This window comes from Phoxinus phoxinus (genome assembly GCF_949152265.1).
Source record: "Phoxinus phoxinus genome assembly, chromosome: 21".
Classification (NCBI taxonomy): domain Eukaryota; kingdom Metazoa; phylum Chordata; class Actinopteri; order Cypriniformes; family Leuciscidae; genus Phoxinus; species Phoxinus phoxinus.
The window spans coordinates 12,148,008-12,170,045 of NC_136896.1; the positions used below are offsets into that span (position 1 = coordinate 12,148,008).

At 39.2% G+C, this 22,038-nt stretch overlaps 1 protein-coding gene across 1 annotated transcript in view; it reads right to left on the bottom strand.

The window, feature by feature from the left end:
* The window catches only part of spata20 (spermatogenesis associated 20), a 39,861-nt gene extending 18,134 nt beyond the window's left edge, over positions 1–21,727 (bottom strand). The window contains exons 1-15 of the mRNA XM_079594785.1: positions 21,439–21,727; positions 20,185–20,322; positions 19,935–19,999; positions 19,703–19,857; positions 19,481–19,624; positions 18,636–18,837; positions 18,299–18,429; positions 18,094–18,198; positions 17,783–17,857; positions 16,982–17,194; positions 15,732–15,924; positions 14,510–14,678; positions 4,892–5,100; positions 2,551–2,750; positions 473–553 (exon numbers count right to left, since the gene is read on the bottom strand). Of these exons, the coding sequence (XP_079450911.1) occupies positions 473–553; positions 2,551–2,750; positions 4,892–5,100; positions 14,510–14,678; positions 15,732–15,924; positions 16,982–17,194; positions 17,783–17,857; positions 18,094–18,198; positions 18,299–18,429; positions 18,636–18,837; positions 19,481–19,624; positions 19,703–19,857; positions 19,935–19,999; positions 20,185–20,322; positions 21,439–21,644 (2,286 nt within the window). The 5' untranslated portion in view covers positions 21,645–21,727. The remainder of the gene's footprint in view (positions 1–472; positions 554–2,550; positions 2,751–4,891; positions 5,101–14,509; positions 14,679–15,731; positions 15,925–16,981; positions 17,195–17,782; positions 17,858–18,093; positions 18,199–18,298; positions 18,430–18,635; positions 18,838–19,480; positions 19,625–19,702; positions 19,858–19,934; positions 20,000–20,184; positions 20,323–21,438) is intronic.
* Between the last annotated feature and the right edge of the window lie 311 nt (positions 21,728–22,038).

Below are 22,038 nucleotides of genomic sequence, written 5' to 3' on the forward strand. Positions count from 1 at the left end.
AGAGCATGTTTGATATGAGACATAATTATTTTTAATAAACAAATTAATGTCACTTGTGAGCATAAAATTAGTATTATTTTCAATCAAACTATATATATTTATCCTCATATATCATAATATATATTATACTGTATATATGATACTTTTTCTCCTCATCCCTGCAACCCGCATGTGACAATAAGATTGTGCAATGTGTATTTTAAATGAGTATATTTACTAAAAGTGCACAGAGTTGAAGAAACACACAAAAATACTTTATTGAAATTTCACAGCGCTTTTTTTGTTCAAAATGAAAATGTATATTAATTATTTTACTTTGTTTAAAGGTTTATCCAAAATATATTCCTAAAACATTTATGTTGCTATCGCCTCGTGTAGTATTTCAAAGTCGAATGGACAGATTTAAACTCCCAATTAGAGTGACCTTAATAGTCCTAACAATGCTCTTCTTCAGAGAGTAAAGCACACTTACTTTATGGGGCAGAAATAGGGAGTTGACACAGGAAATCAAACTTGCAGTGTCCTCAGCATCTGGCTGGCCACAGACAACGATCTACGAGAAAAAAATAAGAGACTGTTACGAAGAACAGAACAACAAACTTGTGAGCAAAAAAAGACGTATGAACCACCGAATGAACAAATGAGAAGAGAATGAAAGAGATGAAGAAAGGGTCAGAGCTGCTCGTATGGTGCTGTAATGAGGTGGGCAGGTGTGATGTGGAGCGGGCTGCCCTTAGATGGACCTTTAGCTTGTTATTCCTCCAACTCTGATGACTTCTCTGCCGCTGGTGGGCTCTGATGGCCATGACACATGTTCACAGTTCTTACAACTGTCCAGGAACAGGAGGAAACTTGGAAAAAGGCCCTGACAGGTAAAACTTTTATCCAGCAGCATCAGTCTAGTTGACATGTGACAGATCCGTTCGCTAACGGTCCTCATAGTGAGGACTGCTGAACTAGCTATAGCAAGGGTCAGACTGATATCCAAAAAAAAGAAGCTAATTAGGGATCAGATACACCCTTCAAAAGTTTGGAAATGCTTTTATTCAGCAAAGATGTCACCAAAAAAATCAATTAAAAATAGAAGAATCCTAAAAAAATGTCTTGTGGTTTTTACAAAAATATTATGCAGCACAACCGTTTTCAACATTGATGATAATAATAAATGTTACTTGAGCACCAAATCAGCATATTAGAATGATTTCTGAATGATCATTTTACACTGAAGACTGGAGTAATGATGCTGAAAATTCAGCTTTGTCATTACAGGAAAAATATTACAATTACATTGTACACTGTTTTCACTGTATTTTTCATCAAATAAATTAACTTAGGCTTTTTACAAAAAAAAAAAAATGTTTTTTTTATCAAACCCAAACTTTTTAACAGTAATATATATACAAATATACATTTGTTATAAACTTTAAACATGAAAATATTAATGAATACAAAAAAAAAAGCATCGAATGAAAGGGCTGTAATATCCAGTAATATGAAATGAGAGCATATGGCAAGGACTGAGAAAAATCCTTCAGTATGGCAAAGACACTTAATCTAGTTTATGGTGTTAGCCATAACATTAGCCTGGAGGCTGATGCATTCAGAAGTGACAGTCCCCACTGGAGAGAAGTTCACTTTCAGGTTTTCGGAGCATGAAGTGAAGAGGTTCTTCAGTGGAACTGTATTACATTCAGCCATGGTTTGTCACCAGCATATGCTGTGTCTCGCATGCTAGTTTGCTGCAAACAGGTTTATTAAGCAGCAAGTCTTGTATGGTCCACCAGCTTCGCTGGCTGGTTTTGACACCTTACAGATCAATAGGGCCCCTAAGCGAGTATCTTCCAGAAGGCTTGGCATGGCCCACACATGCCTAGGGAAGTTCAGGATGGCTCCCCAGATGCTGTGATCATTAAACTTGCGTGCACAATTGAAAGCTTTCTGTCAGGCTGTATTACTGTCCGGTACAGTAGCAGCGAAACATTGGACCGCAAGGACATGTGGAGGGTGGTGCGGTCAGCTGCATATAACACCGCGGGTGTATCGGTCTAAACTGCAGGACATCTACACCAGATGGAACAGGAAAATCATTGAGAGTACCTTGATCAATTATCTATTTTCAGTTCAGCCTGGAGTCATAATTCATTTTCTGGCAAAAATCATTGTTCCATCACTGTTTACTTACTACACTGCTGCATAATAAAATATATATAAATGATATGTAAACAATATAAAATAAAAGAATAATGTGTTAAAATAATAAATAAACATAAATAAGTGTGTGTGTGTGTGCATGTGTGTGTAATATGTTATGATATATATGATGAGCATACAGTGGAAAACTACCATAAAAGACTTGACTTTAGACCTGGCCTTGAGAGACTTGAGAATTGAGTCTGGCTCTACCTTTGGGACTTGTGAACATGACTTTCTTATTGTAGTATTCACAGTCAAGGAGTAAAAACATTTCATTGCCATTGCATCAGTTGGACATGATGTGACAAGTGAAACCAGACTTTTAAAATTCATATTCAGTAGCTGTGGACCAGTTACCTGTTTAAGGGTGTAATGTTGGGCCATGACACTGCGGACCATGTCTGGCAGGGCAATTGGCACCTTAGTCAGTCTATCAGAGAAGGCAATCAGTAATTCCTGAGAGCGCTGAATCCAGTCCTGCCGGCCTGTGAGGTGGGAGAGCCGCAGCAAGTTCATGGCTGAGACAGAGTTTGCACTGGGTTCGGCACCATCCTGATCTAAAAAAAAAGAAAAAAAGACACAATGGGATTCCAGTCAGATACCCAGAAGCCATATTTTCCAGCACATTGATGTAAACAGTCTTGCTCCTGGAAAAAGTGGCATCATAACATTGATGGTTACACTATCAATTTAACCAGAGCCCATTTATCAGGTTAAGCAGAGCTAAAAGTGCCCGATATCACGAGTGAAGTGGCTCTAGAGCTGTGAGTTGATTTACTTTATCTGCTCTTTGTTTGTGTGTGTGCAGAGGGAGTGCTGGGAGTGGGTTCCCGGGCCGCGTGTCACAATGTAATGAGTTGATTGCATCTGGGAGCTGAGAGGGACGGAAGCGATGACTGATGAAGAGCAGCAGTGCTGTCCCAAACAAACACATGCAGATGATATCGGGTAACTCACTCCTTAAAAGACACATGCACCACGCGTGGCCATTTACTGTGTGGAAGTCCTGTCAGAATAAACAACCATAAACTGCCACATAAATCTGGGTTTTCGAGTAATGAATGAACAAATTATGTTGGAAGAAAATAAATATTGATCATAATAAATTATAATTGTGATTGTTGACAGTATAATTGGTTTGTATGGCTTCGTATTATCAGCATATTAGATTGATTTCTGAAGGATCATTTGACATTGAAGTAATGGCTGCTGAAAATTCAGCTTTATACAGCATATTAAAATAGAAAGTAGTTATTGTAATAACATTTCAAAAACATTTACTGTTTTGTTGATCAAATAAATACAGCCTTAGAGACCTTTAAAACGTTAAAAAATCTTCCCGGCCTAAAACTTGAACGGTATTGATGGGAAGAGAAAAGGCTAAAGAAAAGATGACTATGATTATTATTATGCTCTTAGAACTTCACAGGAGGACACAGCAATAGCATTACAATATTGAAAACAGGTTTTCAATTAAATACTAAAAAGTTTCACAGCAACAAAAAAAACGTTGAAGGACTCAAGCCCAAAATGTGAAAAACCGAAAAGCTTTATTTAATAAAAATATAATAATAAACAAAACTAGTGGCTACACTGCCTGTGGTTTCTTTGAAACAGCGAAGCTGACCGGTTTTGGTTTTGTCTAGTTTGGGCAAGGCGTAAAATCTAGAGTGGCAGATGCTTTGGGAGGCAATCCGTCTTCCGCCGACAGAGAGAGGTGAAGGGACTCGGTTTTGACACGTGACGGCACCGCACGGCTCCTAATGGAGCCAACTCTGCACGCTTGGCTCACTATATAATGGCCCAGTCACTCAGAAAAGATGAAAAATCTGCCTTGTGTCCATTTTAATTTATCAGAAGCAACAACAAAAACATAACAGTTAGCTTTCTCTGCCCTTATCCATATCTCATTGATGTCAGTGCCATTTTCACAGTGCCATCAGTCACAACCCAGGCGCGATGGTGTGACTATTCGCTCACATCAGCTCATGCTTCCAATTCCTGGGGAGAAAATATGGAGCCAAGCCATTCGGGACATTAAGCCCCGGCACTTATACACTTCGAAAGTATGTGTGTGGATCTTTTTCTTTATTTGGCTTGTCATGGGAGACAAAAAAAGAATGAAAAATCACTCTCTCATACCACTTCCATTGCAATGTCACGGCTAAGGTGATGAATGGTGCACAGCGTGAAATAAAAGGGATGTGTCTTCAAGGAAACATCAATTGCTTTCACAAAGCAGGCTTTGATGTACTGGATGAGTCTTCTATATTGGTCAAGTTCTACCCAGAAAAATGGAGAAGGGTGGAGGAGGAGATATTACAATTCATCAGAAGATGGAGTGGAAAAGAAATGGCGAGAAAAAGACAGTGTGTTTGGGCGAGATAGAAAAGAGAGAAGGACATTACAGCATAATGAAAGACAGTGGGGTTACGTAAGGAGAGAATCGGGCGGTTTCGGCAGGGTACGACTGACTGAAACGGAGTTACCCAGGCGAGGGTCCATAAGAGCGCAGTGTGGTGGTGCTATCAGCGGTGACAGCACAGCTCTGTGGTGGAGTGATTCAGAATGCAGACTGACAGCTACAGATCTTCATCATCCTTTCCATGACTCATAACCACCCACACATTCCCAGAGCAAAAAGCCTAGGAGTCCATAGCCTCTATGTGCAGGGTACCATCATGAAGTCACTCCTCACCTTGTTTGAGAGACAACAGCAGTGTCGGATCTGAGGGGTCGCTGCAGAAGTAACCGCTGCCCTGAGAGTCCCAGAAGAGCTGATCCTGCCTCAGCTGGAGTTCTTCGGCCCACTGCAGCCAGCGGACCCTTTGCGTGGCCTCAAACAGGTCCAGCAGCCCACAAACCACAAACGCGTAGTCATCCAGGAAGCCTGAAATGGGAGATGCACTGGAGAGAACATTATAGAGAACATTAGTAGGGAAGGTCAAGATCTTTTGTTCTTATACAAATAGAAAATTAGATTTTTTTTGTTAATCTCGGGTTGACCTCCGTGATAATGTCAGGTTAACTTGCGCTGGGTTGATCGACATAACATAAGCTCTATTGACTGCAACTCTGGCATGCTGCCAATTTACCACAGAAATAATTTAAACTCCAAAAGACTGGAAAACGCATTTACAGTGATGCACGTACCAATTGAAGCCTCAGAGACAAGAGATAATGAGAGTTTACAGCATGAATGCGAAAATTGTAAACTCTACGGATACCTCATATCCACCTTATTTGCTCTTTCTTGTGAATGTGCGAGGCTTCCGATTCATTAGCTGCTTGGGTTAATGGCTAGGAGAATAACAAAGTGCAGAAAACGGTGAAACTACTTGCGCTACAAACCAGTGTGTTTATGACCACAATAATATCAAATAATATAATATGATGATAATGCCCCATTACCATACAAAACATAAGCAGTTTGGAGGATGGATGGATGGTAAGAAATAGCAGTTTGCAATTTCCAGCAGTATAGCGGACTGTTTTTGTACAGATACAATAGCTGGAAGCAGATTTCACAGGAAGCCTTTCACATTCGACTGAAAATTCCGCACGTAAAAAATAAGGTGGATATAAGAAGTGTTATTTTGGTATGATTGAGGTACTGTTGTAGTTTTTATTCATATTTTAAATTAGTTTTTTTTTTTTTTAAGTTTTAGTGTTTTTGTCATTTAAAGTAGTATTTTTTTAAATGCCTATATTAATGCCTTCAATTTTAGTATAGTTGAACTAAATTAAAATGAGATATGTTGCCTTGGCAACTAGCTGAAATAAAAAAAATACGTTTTTATTTTTTATAATTCAGTTAATGTTTATTTGTAAGTATTTTATTTTATGATTTTAGATTTAATTGAGATTTAAAAAGTGTTATGGTTATACAAATGTGACAATGTGTGTGTAATATATATTGATATATTAGTGAAGCGTGTAATTTCTTTTCAACTAGTGGCACCATGCGGAATTGCAAAAAAATCTCCTTCCACTCTTCCATTGGATGACAAACAAATAGTCTCACCTCAAACTCACAGCACTGCACCAATGTTGTTATAACAAACAGTCTGCAATTCCATTTGATGCAAGTAGTGGCGCTAAAATGACACACCTCACGATGAGGTGACATTTTTTTTAAGCAGCGACATATCTTTTTTTCTGAATTGTGATGTACATTTGAGTGAAATGTATTATTGAAAAAAAAAAATAGGATGAGATTCGGTTCTATCACTGGGCTGTTTATTGGACTGTTGGACTGTTTTTTCGAAGTTCTCCTAAACTTACTTGTCTATTAAATAAAACAAAAAAAGCAGAGGCAGTAAAGTATCTGTTTACGGAAAGTGAATATTTTTCCTCACTGATGCACCGCATGAATGCATTACAGCCCTGGTGGGAAAAATACACATCACACACACTCACAGGTTAATGTTACTGCATGAATTGCATCCTATTTCAGACTATTACAATTGCTTATGTCCACATGGTACTCCTGTTCTTATTTCAGAGTGCTTCACGTTGATTTGCTGCCAGAACTATTGCAATCCATGACATGAAATCGGAGGGAAATCATAGCCGTCATTTAGCTGCTCCACTTCTATTATTAAAAGGACAGTTCACCCAAAAAAATGACATTGTCTTACAATGGAAGTAAAAGTTACACTTGTATTGTATGGAAAAACTAGCCTGGGAAAACCCAGACAACTTCCGGCAAATTTAGATTTGCTCTGCAAGTGGGTCTGGCAAAGAGCCCATTGAAACCCATTTCCAATCCGTCGAAATCGCGGCACCAATCAGAAACGTTGGGGCGGGCTTTACACGATGACGACAGAGCAGAGACGGTCACGCAGATTTTGTACATTACAAAGATGGATGCCGCCGTGGAACATCACTCGTTCGAATCAGCTATCGCGTCTGTTTCAAGCGATTTAAAATTGTAATTTTCGTTAACACAAACAGAGAATTGCTGAGAGTCTCGAGATGTTTCTCCGTCGCTCTGCATACGTCATGTCATTCATCGCTCTGATTGGTTTTAGTTTTATCCGACGTTCGTTGGTGACGCCCCTGTGGAAATGAATTGTCTATGGAGCTTTGCCAGACCCTAACTCAGTTACAACTGAGAGTGGTCTGGGTTTTCCCAGGCTATGGAAAAACAGAAGTTTGCTCAATAAACAGGTTTGGAATTACATGAAGGTGAGAAAATTATGATTTAATTGAAAATTTTGTCTGATCTGTATCTTTAATCATTGAGCGTGACAGAAGAGGGTGAGATCCAGATGGTATACACAGTCAGTAGGTATGACATGCCTTACCAAAATCCACTCATAATTCCCATAAATCAAAGAGAAGCAAGGAGAAGTCCGCCATTTCTATATCCTCGCTGTAGCAGTTGGAGGTGTACAATGTCTGCGCCAAAGAGACATTAGAAGTGTTGTGTTTTGGGATGTACTGTACCAATGCACATAAGAGTCTCCATAGACTCCCGCCATCAGTCACTGAGGACATTGTGGTTAAATTTAATTTTCGAAGGATATGTCCCGAAGAGAGTTTTACACAAACAAGGTTATTTTCAAGGCTAGGTTTTCAAAAAGGTTAATTCTAAAAGATGGCTCAATTCCAACGCTTCGTGCGCAAACATCAGATCCAGACAAAGTAAGTATCACACGTCACATTTTGCGTGTCCTTCCTTGCTGGCACTATGAACAGCTACTGTAATGTTGCTAAAGCTACTTGTATCTGGCTGTTTTCACTGTTTTCACTGCCCTCACGTGCTATCAGAATTATCGTAAATACGAGTTTCCTAGTAAAGAAATGCACATGAACTCCCTTTGAAGTCGTCCACTTGAATGCGACGAGCTAGTAATCACGAATTATGAAATTGATAGCACGTGAAGGCACCAGGAGACCAGAGCTATGTCATAATTTTTATCTTGCCATGCTCACCATCTGCGTAATTCATAAAAGTGCATTTTTTATGCACAATACAGTCAGATGACTGGACATATAAGGCTAAACACCACTACTGACAATTTCTGACATTTTCAGTGCGTGAGACTATCCTGTTGTGTTGTTGCCGGTATGCCAGAGCATGAGAATTGAAGCTCCGCCCTCTTCTTGAAAAGGGGCCGGGGGCATCAGCTCATTTGCATTTAAAGGGACATCTTATTTTACATCTTGTAAAAAGGGGGCATAATAGGTCGTCTGCTTTAAAGCAACACTATAACTTTTCCTCTGTGGTCGCCCTACAGGTTGGAAGCGGAATTGTCCATTACCAATGACGTAAATAATTTAGCCTACCGCAGCCTACTGTCGCATGCACGCTCACTGTTTATCCAGCACCGGCTTTGGAATGAACGATGTCCACAGACAAGTTAGAGTATGTTGCATGATTTCATGAAAGTATGATGTATTGCGACATCAGAAACGAAGAAAAACTAAATAATGACTATTGTAATACTTGACGTAAAGCAAGCCAAATTTGTAGTTTTTTTATGTCTCATTCGAACTACAGACACGCGACCCGAATCTGCCAAACTTACATAGTGCGGTTATAGCAGATATAGGACCGCAAAGCGAAGACAGAAGTGCCTTTCACCCTGTTACGACTTGATGAACCGCTGAAACGATTTTGGAAACATTATTTTAAGGTAAAAAAATCTTCTTTAGTGTTGCTTTAAGATGCAAAAGCTCTGTGAATTGAGTGACATGCATACAAAGACATTTAGCAGGACCTTTGGGTTATAAAATCCATTCAAAATTCCTTTTGAGGTGGTGTCACCCAAAAAGATTGCAAAAGTCTTTGAAGTTTAAAATAAATTTGATTCAGATCACATCAACCCTTGTCCTTAGACCCTTGAACAGAGGTGACACTGCAGCCAGCTGAGTGCGAGGAAACAGATAGTGACAGGTCTGAAGATATCACAGTGTCGGCAGCAGGGTGGACGAGGCGGGTCTAACGCTGGGAGCTTAACCTCCACGGTTCTTAGTTTAAACAACTGGCATTCCAAGGGATGAAAAATGTCATGAGGTGCCAGTGAGAAGATCGCACTCAACATCTGACCCCTTCCATGTCACTGCCTCAAGCTGTCAGATCTAATGCACTATTCAAATGTCATGTACAATAAGTGCCAGGTGATTTTGGAGAAGAACCTGGTGACTAGGTACTAGGAACTAAACAAATAAATACACAAACACACACACACACACTATGTGACTTTGACAAGGGCCAAATAGTAAAAGCACCCACCTCGCAACTTGCAGGACTAAAATGATCTGCTAACCCCAGCAGGGGCTAACTGGAACATGCTAACTAGCCCTTTATTGAACTATGAAGTAAGTTTCTACTAAGGTATTCTCGACCCACAGCAGGGTTTATGGGCTCAAAGAAAAATATGACTCCTCTGTTTCAGTTTTTTTTTTTCTTCCCAGTGAGACAACAAAACAAATCGGCCTGCCAGTCAATTTTTAATGAACAGCTCTCCCTGGATTTTTCCATTCCCTCCTTGTTCATTCTCTGTATTCTCACCTGGTGATACAGTCTCTTCAAAGTGCAGCAAAGCCACATCATAACTTCCACACAAACCTGTCAGGAGACCGAAGCCATAAAAAAAAAGCCTAACCTCTATCTATCTCAGGAGCCAGAGGGCTTCTTGTTCCAAACTGATAGATCTACTCACAATGAAGTATGATTTTTATACAGCTGAACAAGATTTGGACCGATTGCCACATTCCTTGGAATAACAGCACAGCCACTGGATGGTTCATGAATAATTCACCTGGCACTACATTTTTACCTGGCCCAAATACTATAGCATATTTCTTCAATTACAATAAAAGGCCCTTAATTCCATTTGAGAATTACAACAGTCAGGTAACCTGTCTCGTTCTTATCAAACATTGAAGCCAGATTTTCTCTAAATGTTTTCACTGCATGGCACAGGGCTCTTTAAATGATTAGTTCACCCCAAAATGAACATTCTGTCATCATTTACTCACCTTCATGTTGTTCCAAACCCACATGACTTTCTTTCTTCCGCAGAAGACAAAAGGTGAGGCTGTTTTCCATGCTCTTTTCCAAGCAATTACAATGAACAGAGTATAAAGCTATCAAGCTCCAACAAGCACAATAAAAGTATAATAAAAGTGGTCCATGTGAATCACACACTATATTCCAAGTCATATGATAACTTTGTATGAGAAGCAGAGTGGATTTTAAGCCGTTATTCATTGAAAATCTTCGACAAGGAGCATTAAGGTGGATGTCATGAAATATGTCTGATTTGTGAATGAATCCTTCTTTTGAGTTGAATTGGTCTATTTGGTTCACAAAAGTGTTCTGAATGATTTGGTTCAAGAGTTTACTCACTGACTTTAGCTCACTGGAGGGGAAGATTATCAGTGAATAATGTAAATTTCAGTCTACTTCTCACACTGTTACGTATAGATGAACATGTACGAATCCGAATGAATACCCAATTTTAATACCCCCGAAAAATACGAAGGATAAAATAAACAAGGCAACTACACCTGAACATAATCAACAGAGAACACTGAACTGAGAAACCAAGGGCTTATAAACACAGGGTGTAATCAATACAGAACAGGTGTGGAATTAATGAGTAACTATGGAAACTAGTAATGACCAGGAACACAGGCAGGAAAAGGTCAAACAAAACACAATGAAATTAAAGGTGGGGAAAGCGCTATTTGAAAAACGCTGTTTGAAAGTTGGTCGGCCCGACACAACCAGACACATCAACAAATGTGTAGCCAATCAGCATTAGAGAGTAGAGGTAGTATGGTAGAGGTGTTAGTGAGGCCAGCTCACCCTGTGGTCTGTGTGGGTCTTAACACCCCAGTGTAGTGACGGGGACACTATACTGCCAAAAGAGTGCCGTCCTTCGGATGAGACGTTAAACCGAGGTCCTGACTCTCTGTGGTCATTGAAAATCCCAGGATGTCCTTCGAAAAAGAGTAGGGGTGTAACCCCCGCATCCTGGCCAAAATATCCCCAGTGGCCTCTGTCCATCATGGCCTCCTAATCATTCTCATATACTGATTGGCTTCATCACTGTCTCCTCTCCACCAGTAAGCTGGTGTGTGGTGGGCGTTCTGGCGCAATATGGCTGCCGTCGCATCATCCAAGTGGATGCTGCACATTGGTGGTGGTTGAGGAGATCCCCCCTTCTATGTAAAGCGCTTTGAGGTCTCAGAAAAAGCGCTATATAAATGTAACGATTTATTATTATTATTTGAGGGCGTATGACGGTGTAGGAGAGAGAACGTGCAAGAAGGAGATTTGAAGAAAGACTGTAGAAAGAGAGATGGCTGAGAGACATTACAAAAGAGAAAAGCCCATAAGAATATCACTGGAAAATGGAGGGTTATGATCATGAAAGAGCTTTAGGGCTCGCGTTAATATTAGAAAAGCTTTCTAGTGCTGGAGTGGAGAGTGCTTTGGGTTGATTTCAAATATCAACAATGTTCAGCAACGACTTTGAGAAATAACATACTGCACCTTTAAATGGAACTAAAAAGAACTCTGACAACCACAAATCTATCATATCATTTTTTAGAAGACTTGGAAAATAGCAAATGAGTTGCATGGACCAGTTAATAATACAGTTAGGGTGCTTTTGTGTCCTTTTTTGAAGTTTGAAAGCTTCAGCCCCCATTCACTTTAACTGCATGGAAAAGTCAGTGTGACCAGTACAGTTTTCAGAATTGTTAATGGTATCTTGAACGGCATGAGGTTGAGTAAACAATCACATTTTCATTTTCGGAAAACTATTCCTTTAACGGTGGATGTAGAATATTCAAAGTGAAGAACAAAGCAAGAGAGTAGTTCCTCTTGAAGATGAAATCAGGTGGCCAGAAACACAAGTAATTCCCCAGTAAATCACCTTCTGGCTGGGACTCCTGACAAATTATTCTCTGTGCTGAGGGAAATCCTGTAAAGGTGATTAAAAACAAACCGATGCAGATTTTTACATCTCACTTATACAAACAGATCTGAGCAGAACTGCAAGAGGAGAAAACATCACATCCTACGCTAACTTAAATAAGGCCAATCAGGTGATTACAGAGGGAGTGTTCCTGATTAAGCATTATGCAAAGTGCACAATGAAGCTATTTTTTCCATTATCCCATTGATGAACACTCAAACAAAAAGGTTCAAGGTTCAAAATGAAGGTGAAAATATAACCAGTTTAGATCACATGGTGTGTGGGTTTAGACCCCGAAGCCGCCGCCAGGCGCCGCCATTTGCGCCATTTAGAATTTCAGCCGCCGCCAGCCAATAATTTCGTAAGCCAAATTGAGCCGCCATCTGATAAAGTTTGGCTGAGCCGGTATTATTTGCATCAAATAATAAATCTATCACATAGAGACATACACACACGAAATATAAAAACAATACACGATATCTATTTCCCCACTGGATTCATCAGCACAGTCTTGTGCTCGTTGCTACGATACACAGACTCACAGTGAATTGACGACCAATTAAAATTGCTCGTTTTCCGTACAGAAGAAACAGTGCATTTTTTTCTCGCACTGAGGTGAAATTGCGGAAAGAAGCAAGCAAGGTAATTTTGATCTCCCTTCTCACATACTTTCCTGATTCCTACTTACTTTTTTTTAAACTTAGGCCTACCCAGACTTTTGTTAAATCTTCAGGGTACGGTTGCACAAACACCTGAAACAAAGATTGATGTTATGAACCAAATATTCTGGAACGGAGAGATTTATAGTACTGAACGTGATATTACTGCAGTAACAAACCACCGTTTCCACATTGCTAATTCACGACGCATGCTTCAGTGTACATTGAAGTGAAATGTGCAAAACTTTGTCCAAAATAATACTGATAACAGTGTGTGTTTATATTAAGGCGAGACACGGCAGGCAAAAACATCGTTTTTTTTTTACTGGTCAATTTTTAGATTTTTGGATATTTGTCTTCAATAACATGTCTTCTTTCAGACTTGTGGTGAAAAAAAGTGCGAAATACACATTTAGGTCTTTATTTTACTGCACTTTGTCTGTTTGCGTCTGTAGATTTCTCATAAATTCAACAAAAGTTTGCATTCTTAATCAACATACTTCTCCGCGATCTGGTGTTTTCTTTATTACATTGTATTGCATTTTGTATAAATATAGTGTAAGCCATGCATTGCTTGGAAATATTGAGATCTAGTAAATCAGTAACATATAGACATCTGTAGACACGAAGTGGCAGCTTCAGCCATTTGCAGCTATGAAAAGTTTGGCGGCTGCAGCAGCCATTTAGGTTTTGGCTGAGCCGGCTAGCCAGCCAATAACTTCATCAGCCAGCCATTATTCTCAAAACAAATGGCTTCGGGGTCTATGTGGGTTAACTCATATAAATGATCTGCGTGGCTTGAGAAGCGCACTCAGCATTGTGGGATGACCGATGTGCTGACACAGACTGGTAATGAGAGGTACAAATGAGAGGTTACCCCAAGAATGAGGCCAGTGAATGTGTATGTGTGTCTGTGGGTGATTTCCTACGTGAAAAGCTTCGTATTGTGCTGATTCTGGGTCATTTCTACATTTGCAGGATATGTGCCAAGGCAATTAAGACTTGGAAGCAAGACAGAATGTGTGCTAGTTTTCTTGGCCCACTGTAAAGACACATACAAACTCATCAAAATCAATGTTATAATTTGAGTATTATTAATATACTATAAGATAATTTATTATTTTATTTAATATTATTATTTTTTGTAATTATGCTTTTGTAATTTTTATTAGTTTTTAGCCTTTTAGCTGTTAGCCTTCAGCGCCACTTTTGAAAAATCCCCAGAAATAGCATACCCAACCTAAAAAAGATTCAATTAAGATTGAATCTATTTATTAGATTCTATTTATTTAGCTTTATTTAGATTTTAGTTTAAGGTCGTTTTAGAACTTTTTTTTATTTCAGTTAGTTGTAAAGGCAACATTTCTCATTTTTAAGTTTACAATTCTAATGTCATATCTAATACTTAAGATTGTTTTTAATTTCAGCTTTATTTCAATTCACGATTTGTTTAATAGTTTTAGTTAACAATAACAACCCTGATCATAATATGTAAAAACAAGTATCCTTTCTACTGTATATATTCCAATGACAAGCCGAATAAATATCATGTTTGTTTGTTTTTTTCTTTTAAATTCCCATTTTAAATAAACTCGTAATTAAAATAATAGTATATGTAGGCTAGTAAACAAACAGTTCACAATCCACAACTATCAACCTCAGTGCTATGGCAGGCGGAATGCATCATATTTTTTGACAGCCAGAAATGTTCCTTACACTTGCTCCACCTCCATGTTATTTCCACGGTAACAGGAACGGAGAATCCTCTGGTCCTCTTCGTCCCACAGGTGCTTCTGGAGAAAATAAGCTGCTCGCTCAGCCCTTTCTAGCAGAGCCTTGTCACCGAGCGCGGCTCCGACACGAGCAAACCCGGACAACATCAGCCCTGACCAAAGAAATGGGAATGGACAGATTACGAGCTTTGGAAAACCTGACCATGTTACATTTTTTCCTTCAGCAAAAGTACCTCAGTAAACAAAGAAAATAAATAAGTGGATGGAAACATACTGTAGCAACTGTTATGAAGCATGTACATGTTTATTGACCGCATGACAGTTTCAAATCACTTCTCCACCTTCCTTCCGAATCATTGCAAAATTTTAGATTAGTATTCAGGAAGAGTTCTGCCCCACAGAAACTCTCCACCAATGAGAGCTAAAAACATTTGCTAAAGGTGCAATAGGTGGCAACCAAGACAGAGGAACTTCGAAAGGAGACACTGAGTCTATAAGATCGAAAGTACAATGTGTTCAGAGGGGCGAGGGTCACTAACAATAGTCCTGCCAGAGCTCTGCGTGCCTGTAGCCCAGACATGTCTCACGGCTATGCGAGTGGGCCTATCAGGTTTGATTAATGCCAAGGGTTACTCTGCAGGTAGCAATATGCAGTCTGTATGCATTAAGAATGTAATGGAGCATAGCTCTGGAAGGAACACTTTCATTAAACAATGTCTCAGGCTTTCTTTAATTAAGATATCAGCTCATTAGTCACTATTCTTTGAGCACTTTTGTCAGCTAAAGCTCCAAAGGGGCCTTGGCACCCTGTGAAGGCTTTGATATCCTTTCATTAAAGACAACGAGGGCAAAGACCACAACCCAGCGGTCCCCTCCGTGGGCTTTTAAAGGCCTGGCACCACATCTAAGCGCCCCATGAAAGAACTCTAACATTATAGTGTTGCTATTAAGGCAAACCCAGATGAAAAAAAAAAAAACATTTACGGAGCTTGTCGAACACTGGGCCTTGTTCGCAAAGTGAAATCAATAAAACCATAAGAATGGGAAGGGGGTACGTATAGCTTCTGGGGATGCAAGCATTGCACATTTTCTTCATGCCTCAGCCTTTCATTGATTCTTTTCCCTGTTACGTGCTCTGAGATATCCAGCACTATATTAGTGGATGACACTTATACATTCTTCCAATCAGGATGCAGGAAACTCACCGTTCCAGGAAGCTAGCATTTTGGTGTCCAGGTGAGGAGGTGGACGGGCTCTCCGTACCTCGGCCAGCTTGGCCCTGGCAACGGACAGCAGCTCGGACAGTCTGTCCACACTGATGCCAAAGTGAGCAGCGGTGAGCTCCACTGAGTAACGCACAATCAGCACATTTTGACCCTGCAGCTCTCCATGGGGGTCCTACAAAAACACCAAGAACACAAGAATAAAAAATTAAATATCCATCGCAAAATCTGCTTTGTTCACAAATTAGGTGTCACAAACATTAAATGCTAACCACTGATTCTTGAGATATGGAACAAAATATGTCATGCCATTAGTTTTAAAAATAGAACTACTTGCCCTCCTGATTTTAATTGGAAGATAACTAATATATTATTTGCACAAATGACCTATTTTATCTTATTTACTGTTTATTTCATCAAAACCACCTGTCGTCGGACCTTCATGGCCTTAATTTTTTTTTTTTTTTTTTTTTTTCATTTACTTATTTTTTGTTGTCATATCATATATTTGAACTTGGCCTTATTATTCCGGTGATATTCTGAAGTGCACATCTGATGAACACTTTACAATCCCACGAGGCCACAGGAGTGGAGTTGTGAATGTCAGTGAAGCAACGCAACTGATGTTGAATGTAGTACGAACAAATTGTATTCATTTTATACATATTCATACTATACTTTTTTTTAACAGTTGTGAAATAAGCGGACATTTTCAAACTAAATGTAGTAGCAACCTACGAGACAGTATGCGATTTCGGACACAACTACAGTCTAACACATCCTTCACTCACTGAATCGGCCAGAGCAGTTTCTGAAGAATCTGATTCACTAACTGAACTGCAAATCGAAAATAAAGCAAGATTATTATTTCCGTGAAACATTATTATTTTTGACCAGTTGTTCAACCGACAACATGTAGTTAAAGATATTTGCAAGACTTTTCTTTTGTAATAGTATTTAAATAATTATTCAAACAATCATTATAATTATTAGTTAGTTTACCATATTTTTGTGTATATATTTTTTAATTACAGAAAGGGAAAACCAACATTTTGTAAGGAAATGAAAAAAAAGGTTGCGTATAATCATCATTTTATACCTTTGAAAATTAAATTAATCCAAAATAATTAGTCTATACATAAACTTTTATTTGCTTCAGTGTTGTAGTCAAGAATCAGTGTAACATGGTTAGGAAGGTTCTGGCTCTCATCAAAAACCTCAAATTCCCAAACCTGAGCAAGGTCCACGTTGCCTGGCTCTTTCACACCGTAATGATGCATGAAGATATCCGCCTGTGTTGCGTCTCCTGTGGCGCCTTCCACGATGTCAGGAAGCAGCTCTCTGATCTCTCCTGCTGTCCACACACAAAACGCTCCCTCTCTCTTCTCGGTGGATTCCGCAGTAGGAAAGGAATCTGCATCCTCAGCGCTATAGAAGCCGCCAGACTGCAGAGGGCAGCACAATTCTCAAATCAAATTTGTGTTATTTTTTTATTAGATTTTTTGCCACTTGTAGGCTGTTTTCAAAGTTACGTTGTGTTTTTTTGAGGGAATTGTTATTTCTTGGCTACAAGTTCTCTAGTTAATACATTTCAAATATGTTATGTACAATAGTTCAGCATACAGTGGACTTGTTGAAAGTATAATAACAATGGGATGATTTACAGTACAGAGAGAATGTAGTTTTCTAATTTTTCTTTTTTTACAAACGTGTATATTTTGGGTCAAAGGGAAACGTTAACCTCTAATGTAACTCTCACAACCAAACAAAATGAGGTTCACTGTATGCTTTTGTTGGTACCGAATTACTCCATAAATCTTCAAAAATATGATTTTCAAAATTTCAGGGGGTTTTAATTGTGTGTGTCGTCAAACCATTCATCATCACAAGATGGCTGGCGCCCAGTGCTAGAGAATAGAGGAGGAATGACCTCAAAAAGGGCATCGACCTGGGCGATTTTTCAGTGCTATTGTGGGTCGGTGCTGATTCAGCATGACTGATGCCAAATGAGGGATCTAATGAGGGAGACTCACCTTGTCACTGAGGTCTCTGGAGACGTAAAGCAACACGTCACGAGCCACATCTGCAAATAGGCGTTCCCCAGATACCTGTAGAGATTAACAGCAACAATAACACCACACCCAGCCAATGCCAGATATATCGTTGGTTCATTATACAGCTCTTAAAATCGTCTTAACCCTAGTCCTCATTGTGTCTACAGAAGTACAGAACAATGTTTCATTATGGCTTTCTGGACATAAGCAATTATCTGGAGTGACAGACAATCTATTAAATATCTAATATACATGAAGACACAGAGAACCCCACACAGACATATTCCCACCTGGTAAGCAGTGATATAGGCCACAGCAAGCTGGCCTTGATCATATAACATCTTTTCAAAGTGTGGAACATGCCAGGAGGAGTCTGTGGAGTATCTGTGAAAGCCCTGAAAGAAACGATTTCACCGTGTTCAGTAAAAGCGAAGAATTGATATTTAACATCATATGTTCGAGACAGGTTCTGAATACACAATTGTTGATTGTCACCTGTGCCACGTGGTCATTAATGCCCCCTAGTGCCATCATTCGGAGAGTGTGAAGGGCCATTCGCAGCGCTTCTGCTCCCTCAGAGCTGGCACGGTTTACTGCCCAAAATGACATCAGGAACATCAGGTTCACTGCAGAAAAGAAAAGCACAAGGCCAGTTTTCAATATTAATGTTGATGCGTATTTGTCAGGTAATTAACTCACAAGACAGGTGGTCAACAGGATATTGTGGTCATTCTCTTTGTGAGTCTGTTCTAATAACAAATTATTGACAGACTGTAAATATTGTACGAGTTTTGGTGATCAATCCTTTTAATTCATCCCAGTATTTGTTTACCTGGTGAAGGGAACTTCGGCGCCTCTCGAAAACCTCCATATTCTTCCTCATAAGAGTGAGCCAGCTGCTGGTAACATCTGTTGGCAACATCTGGACCGAATGGAAGAGTTTCTCCCGGGCTGGCAGAGATTTCTGTCCCCTTTCTGAGGGCTTCCAGTACTCTCTCTCCACTGGACTCCAGGCTTTCTCTGTTACTCTGCCACTAAAACACATAGTATGAAGGTCCTCGGACATTAGAGCACCATAGTACAGGGAATGTCAAACTTTGAAAATAGCTGACCCCGTGCACTCCGTGCATTTGTAAAATATAAATGTGAAAATTTGAAATTTAAACTGTGAAAAAATAGTATCTTATGCTCACCAAGTCTGCAATTATTAGATTAAAAATACAGTAAAAAAAAAACTGTAATATTGTGGAATGCTATTACAATGTAAAAAATAAATATATTTAAATATATTTTAAAATGTAATCTCTTATTTTCATCAGCCATTACTCCAGTCTTCAGTGTCACACGATCTTTCAGAAATCTTTGTAATATGCTAAATTGGTGAAAACTATTTTACTGCTTAACATTTTTGTAGAAAACGTGATGCAATTTTTCCCAGATTATTTGATGAACTTAAAAAAATCAATAAAACAGCATTTCTATAAAAATAAAAAACATTGTAACAACTTAAAAGTCTTTACTGTGATTTTTAATACATGGACCCATTAGCACCCTCTTGTGGCTTCTGGACCAGATAAGATAAGATAAGATCAGATTTTTAAAAAATGACTTGAATGAAGGATTAATATAATACACAAAGGAAATTTCAAACAAGGTAATGTCTGTCTCAGTTCTTACTTGTTCTATAATTCTCAAAAGCACAGTTTTCAGTCCAGGTCTTCTTCCACTGTCTCTGGGTGGAAAGTAAGTGCCACCTATGAATGGCCTGAGCTCTGGTGTAAGCCACACACTCATTGGCCAGCCACCACCACCACTTGTTGCCTGGGCAGAAAGCATTCTTTGTATTTCAATCAGCATGACACTTTGTAAGTTACAAAAATAAATTATACAAGTCCAAACCTGCACAAATGTCATGTAAACTTTGTCTACGTCAGGCCTCTCCTCTCTGTCCACCTTAATACACACAAAGTTCTCGCTGAGGACTTTTCCAATCTCCTCGTCTTCAAACGATTCCCTCTCCATCACGTGACACCAGTGACAAGAGAAATAACCCACTGTAAACAGTAATAAGACTGTGTAATAAAACATGGACCAACCATCCAATATGTTTTCAAGTATAACATTACGCTACCTGAAAGAAAAATGGGCTTGTCTTCACTCTTCGCTTTATCAAAAGCTTCTTGCCCCCACGGATACCTATGAATGAAGAAAAAAGATAAAATACATAAATGGAAGTTATATTAGGAATACTATAGCTTATATGTATGTTTTTTTAGGATGCTTCTTCACAGGATGCTGCCTTTTGTTGATTTCTCCAACAAATAAAAAATAATCTAAACTGTGTGTTTTACAGCAAGGCTGAAGATCTCAGAGCCACTCACCAGTCCACAGGGTTGTGTGCATGTTGTAATAGATAGGAGGACTTCTCTTTACTCAGGCGATTGGTGTATTTCGGGGTGTTTAACCTGTCGAGTCCATCACTCCCTGATGCCATGCTGAAGAAAACCACTCCAGAAGACCTAAAACAATGAGAGAATATGACTGTGGTAAATGAAACTGCCCTAACTGAGTGCCACTGACTAGATGGAGTCAGGAAATAATAAAAATACAATAAATAAAGGACAGATGAAATCCATACTGCATAAAGTCAGCATTAAAACAGAAGTTGCAATAGTCTTTTATTCCCATTAGTAAACTACGGCTTCTATGGGGAGATTAGTAAAATATGGAAATATGGGGAGAGATACAAGATAAGTGTGAGGTGAAGTTATTAGGGCATAAAAATCTTTAAGAAAAAAATTATAATGTGTGCAAGGATAAATAATTTATAATAAACACTGTAATATCCCATAAAACATAGCAATTGTTGGTAGCACTTTATTTTACAGTCCTGTTCCCCATGCACATACTAGGCTACTTCTTATTATACTATTAGCAATAACTGGGTAATCTAGATACTACTAACCCTGAACCTACCCCTAACCCATGTAGTTACCCTATATTACACAGTACTTTCTTGGGTAAGCACACTGTAAGCACACGTACTGTAAAAGAAAGTGCAACCCAATTGTCAATTTTGATTTCATTGTGACTTTAATTAGCAAGCATGAAAATAAATGACGCACATCTGATGAAACAAAACAAGCTTAAACCAACTTTGCTGCATAATTCATTTCAAATTGAATGTCTACCCATTTGCTTCCATAAGTGTCCTGTCCCAGCCTGGTTTTAGAGAGGTTTTGAGCACTTTTTTCAGGTGGCTGCCCTTACTGCAGCTAAAACCAGCTTAAACTAGCCAGCAATCCAGTTTAGACAGGGAATGCCAGCTTTTTATTTGTAAACACACTTAGGGAACAGTTAACGTTACAGTCCAATAGCATACGACTAACTCCATCCATGTAAACAAGTGCAGTGTCTCAAATCTTAGTAAGCTGCCTATCTAGACAGAATTGTCTACACATTGCACGTCGGAACGCTACTATTTTGGGATCAGTGTTTAGAAACATAGGCATTTAAAGTCTTTGGGCGAGATCTCTGTGTTAGCAACAGTGCTAACGAAAACGATTAAGCGATTGTGCAAGCACGCATGAAGCACTCAGTCTGGGAGAATGACCGTGTCAGAGGTCAGTGCCTACCTGAAGTTGTCACAGGACAATCTAGTACTGGCAAGAACTGACTTTTGGTTAAACTGGAGGGCGTGTTGTAGTCCAGAACACTGGCTCTTATATAAAGTATGATTATCTTTTCGTAGAAAGGATCCGGTGAAGAGCCTAGCCTGTGCGATGTGTTTGATGGTGGTTGATGATGTAGAAGACCATGCGAAGCCCAATCTCAGCATCATAGATCCGCACCAACCTGACAGCGGTGCGGATTCACGCAGGGAACTGTCAGTGGAATGACCTGACTGTCCTGAAATGCGCCACTAGATGTCGCACTAGATCTGTTATAATACATGTAACGTTACACAAGTTTCAGGCTTTCAGATGCTAAGGTCCCTCAAATATGATCATCATCGTGTGAGGGACCCCCACCCTAAATGTATACATTATTGATATATTTATATAATAAAAACATTTTAATCTTGTTTTCATTATCATTTTTATTATTATTATGTATTTTATTTATTGCGGGCCCCCTGGAGAGAAAAATTGCTCCCCACTCATAACAATTCCTCGTTTGACCGTTAGAGGGCGCCAATGTAACCCGGAATTAGAAGTTACCGGACAAGGGGAAGC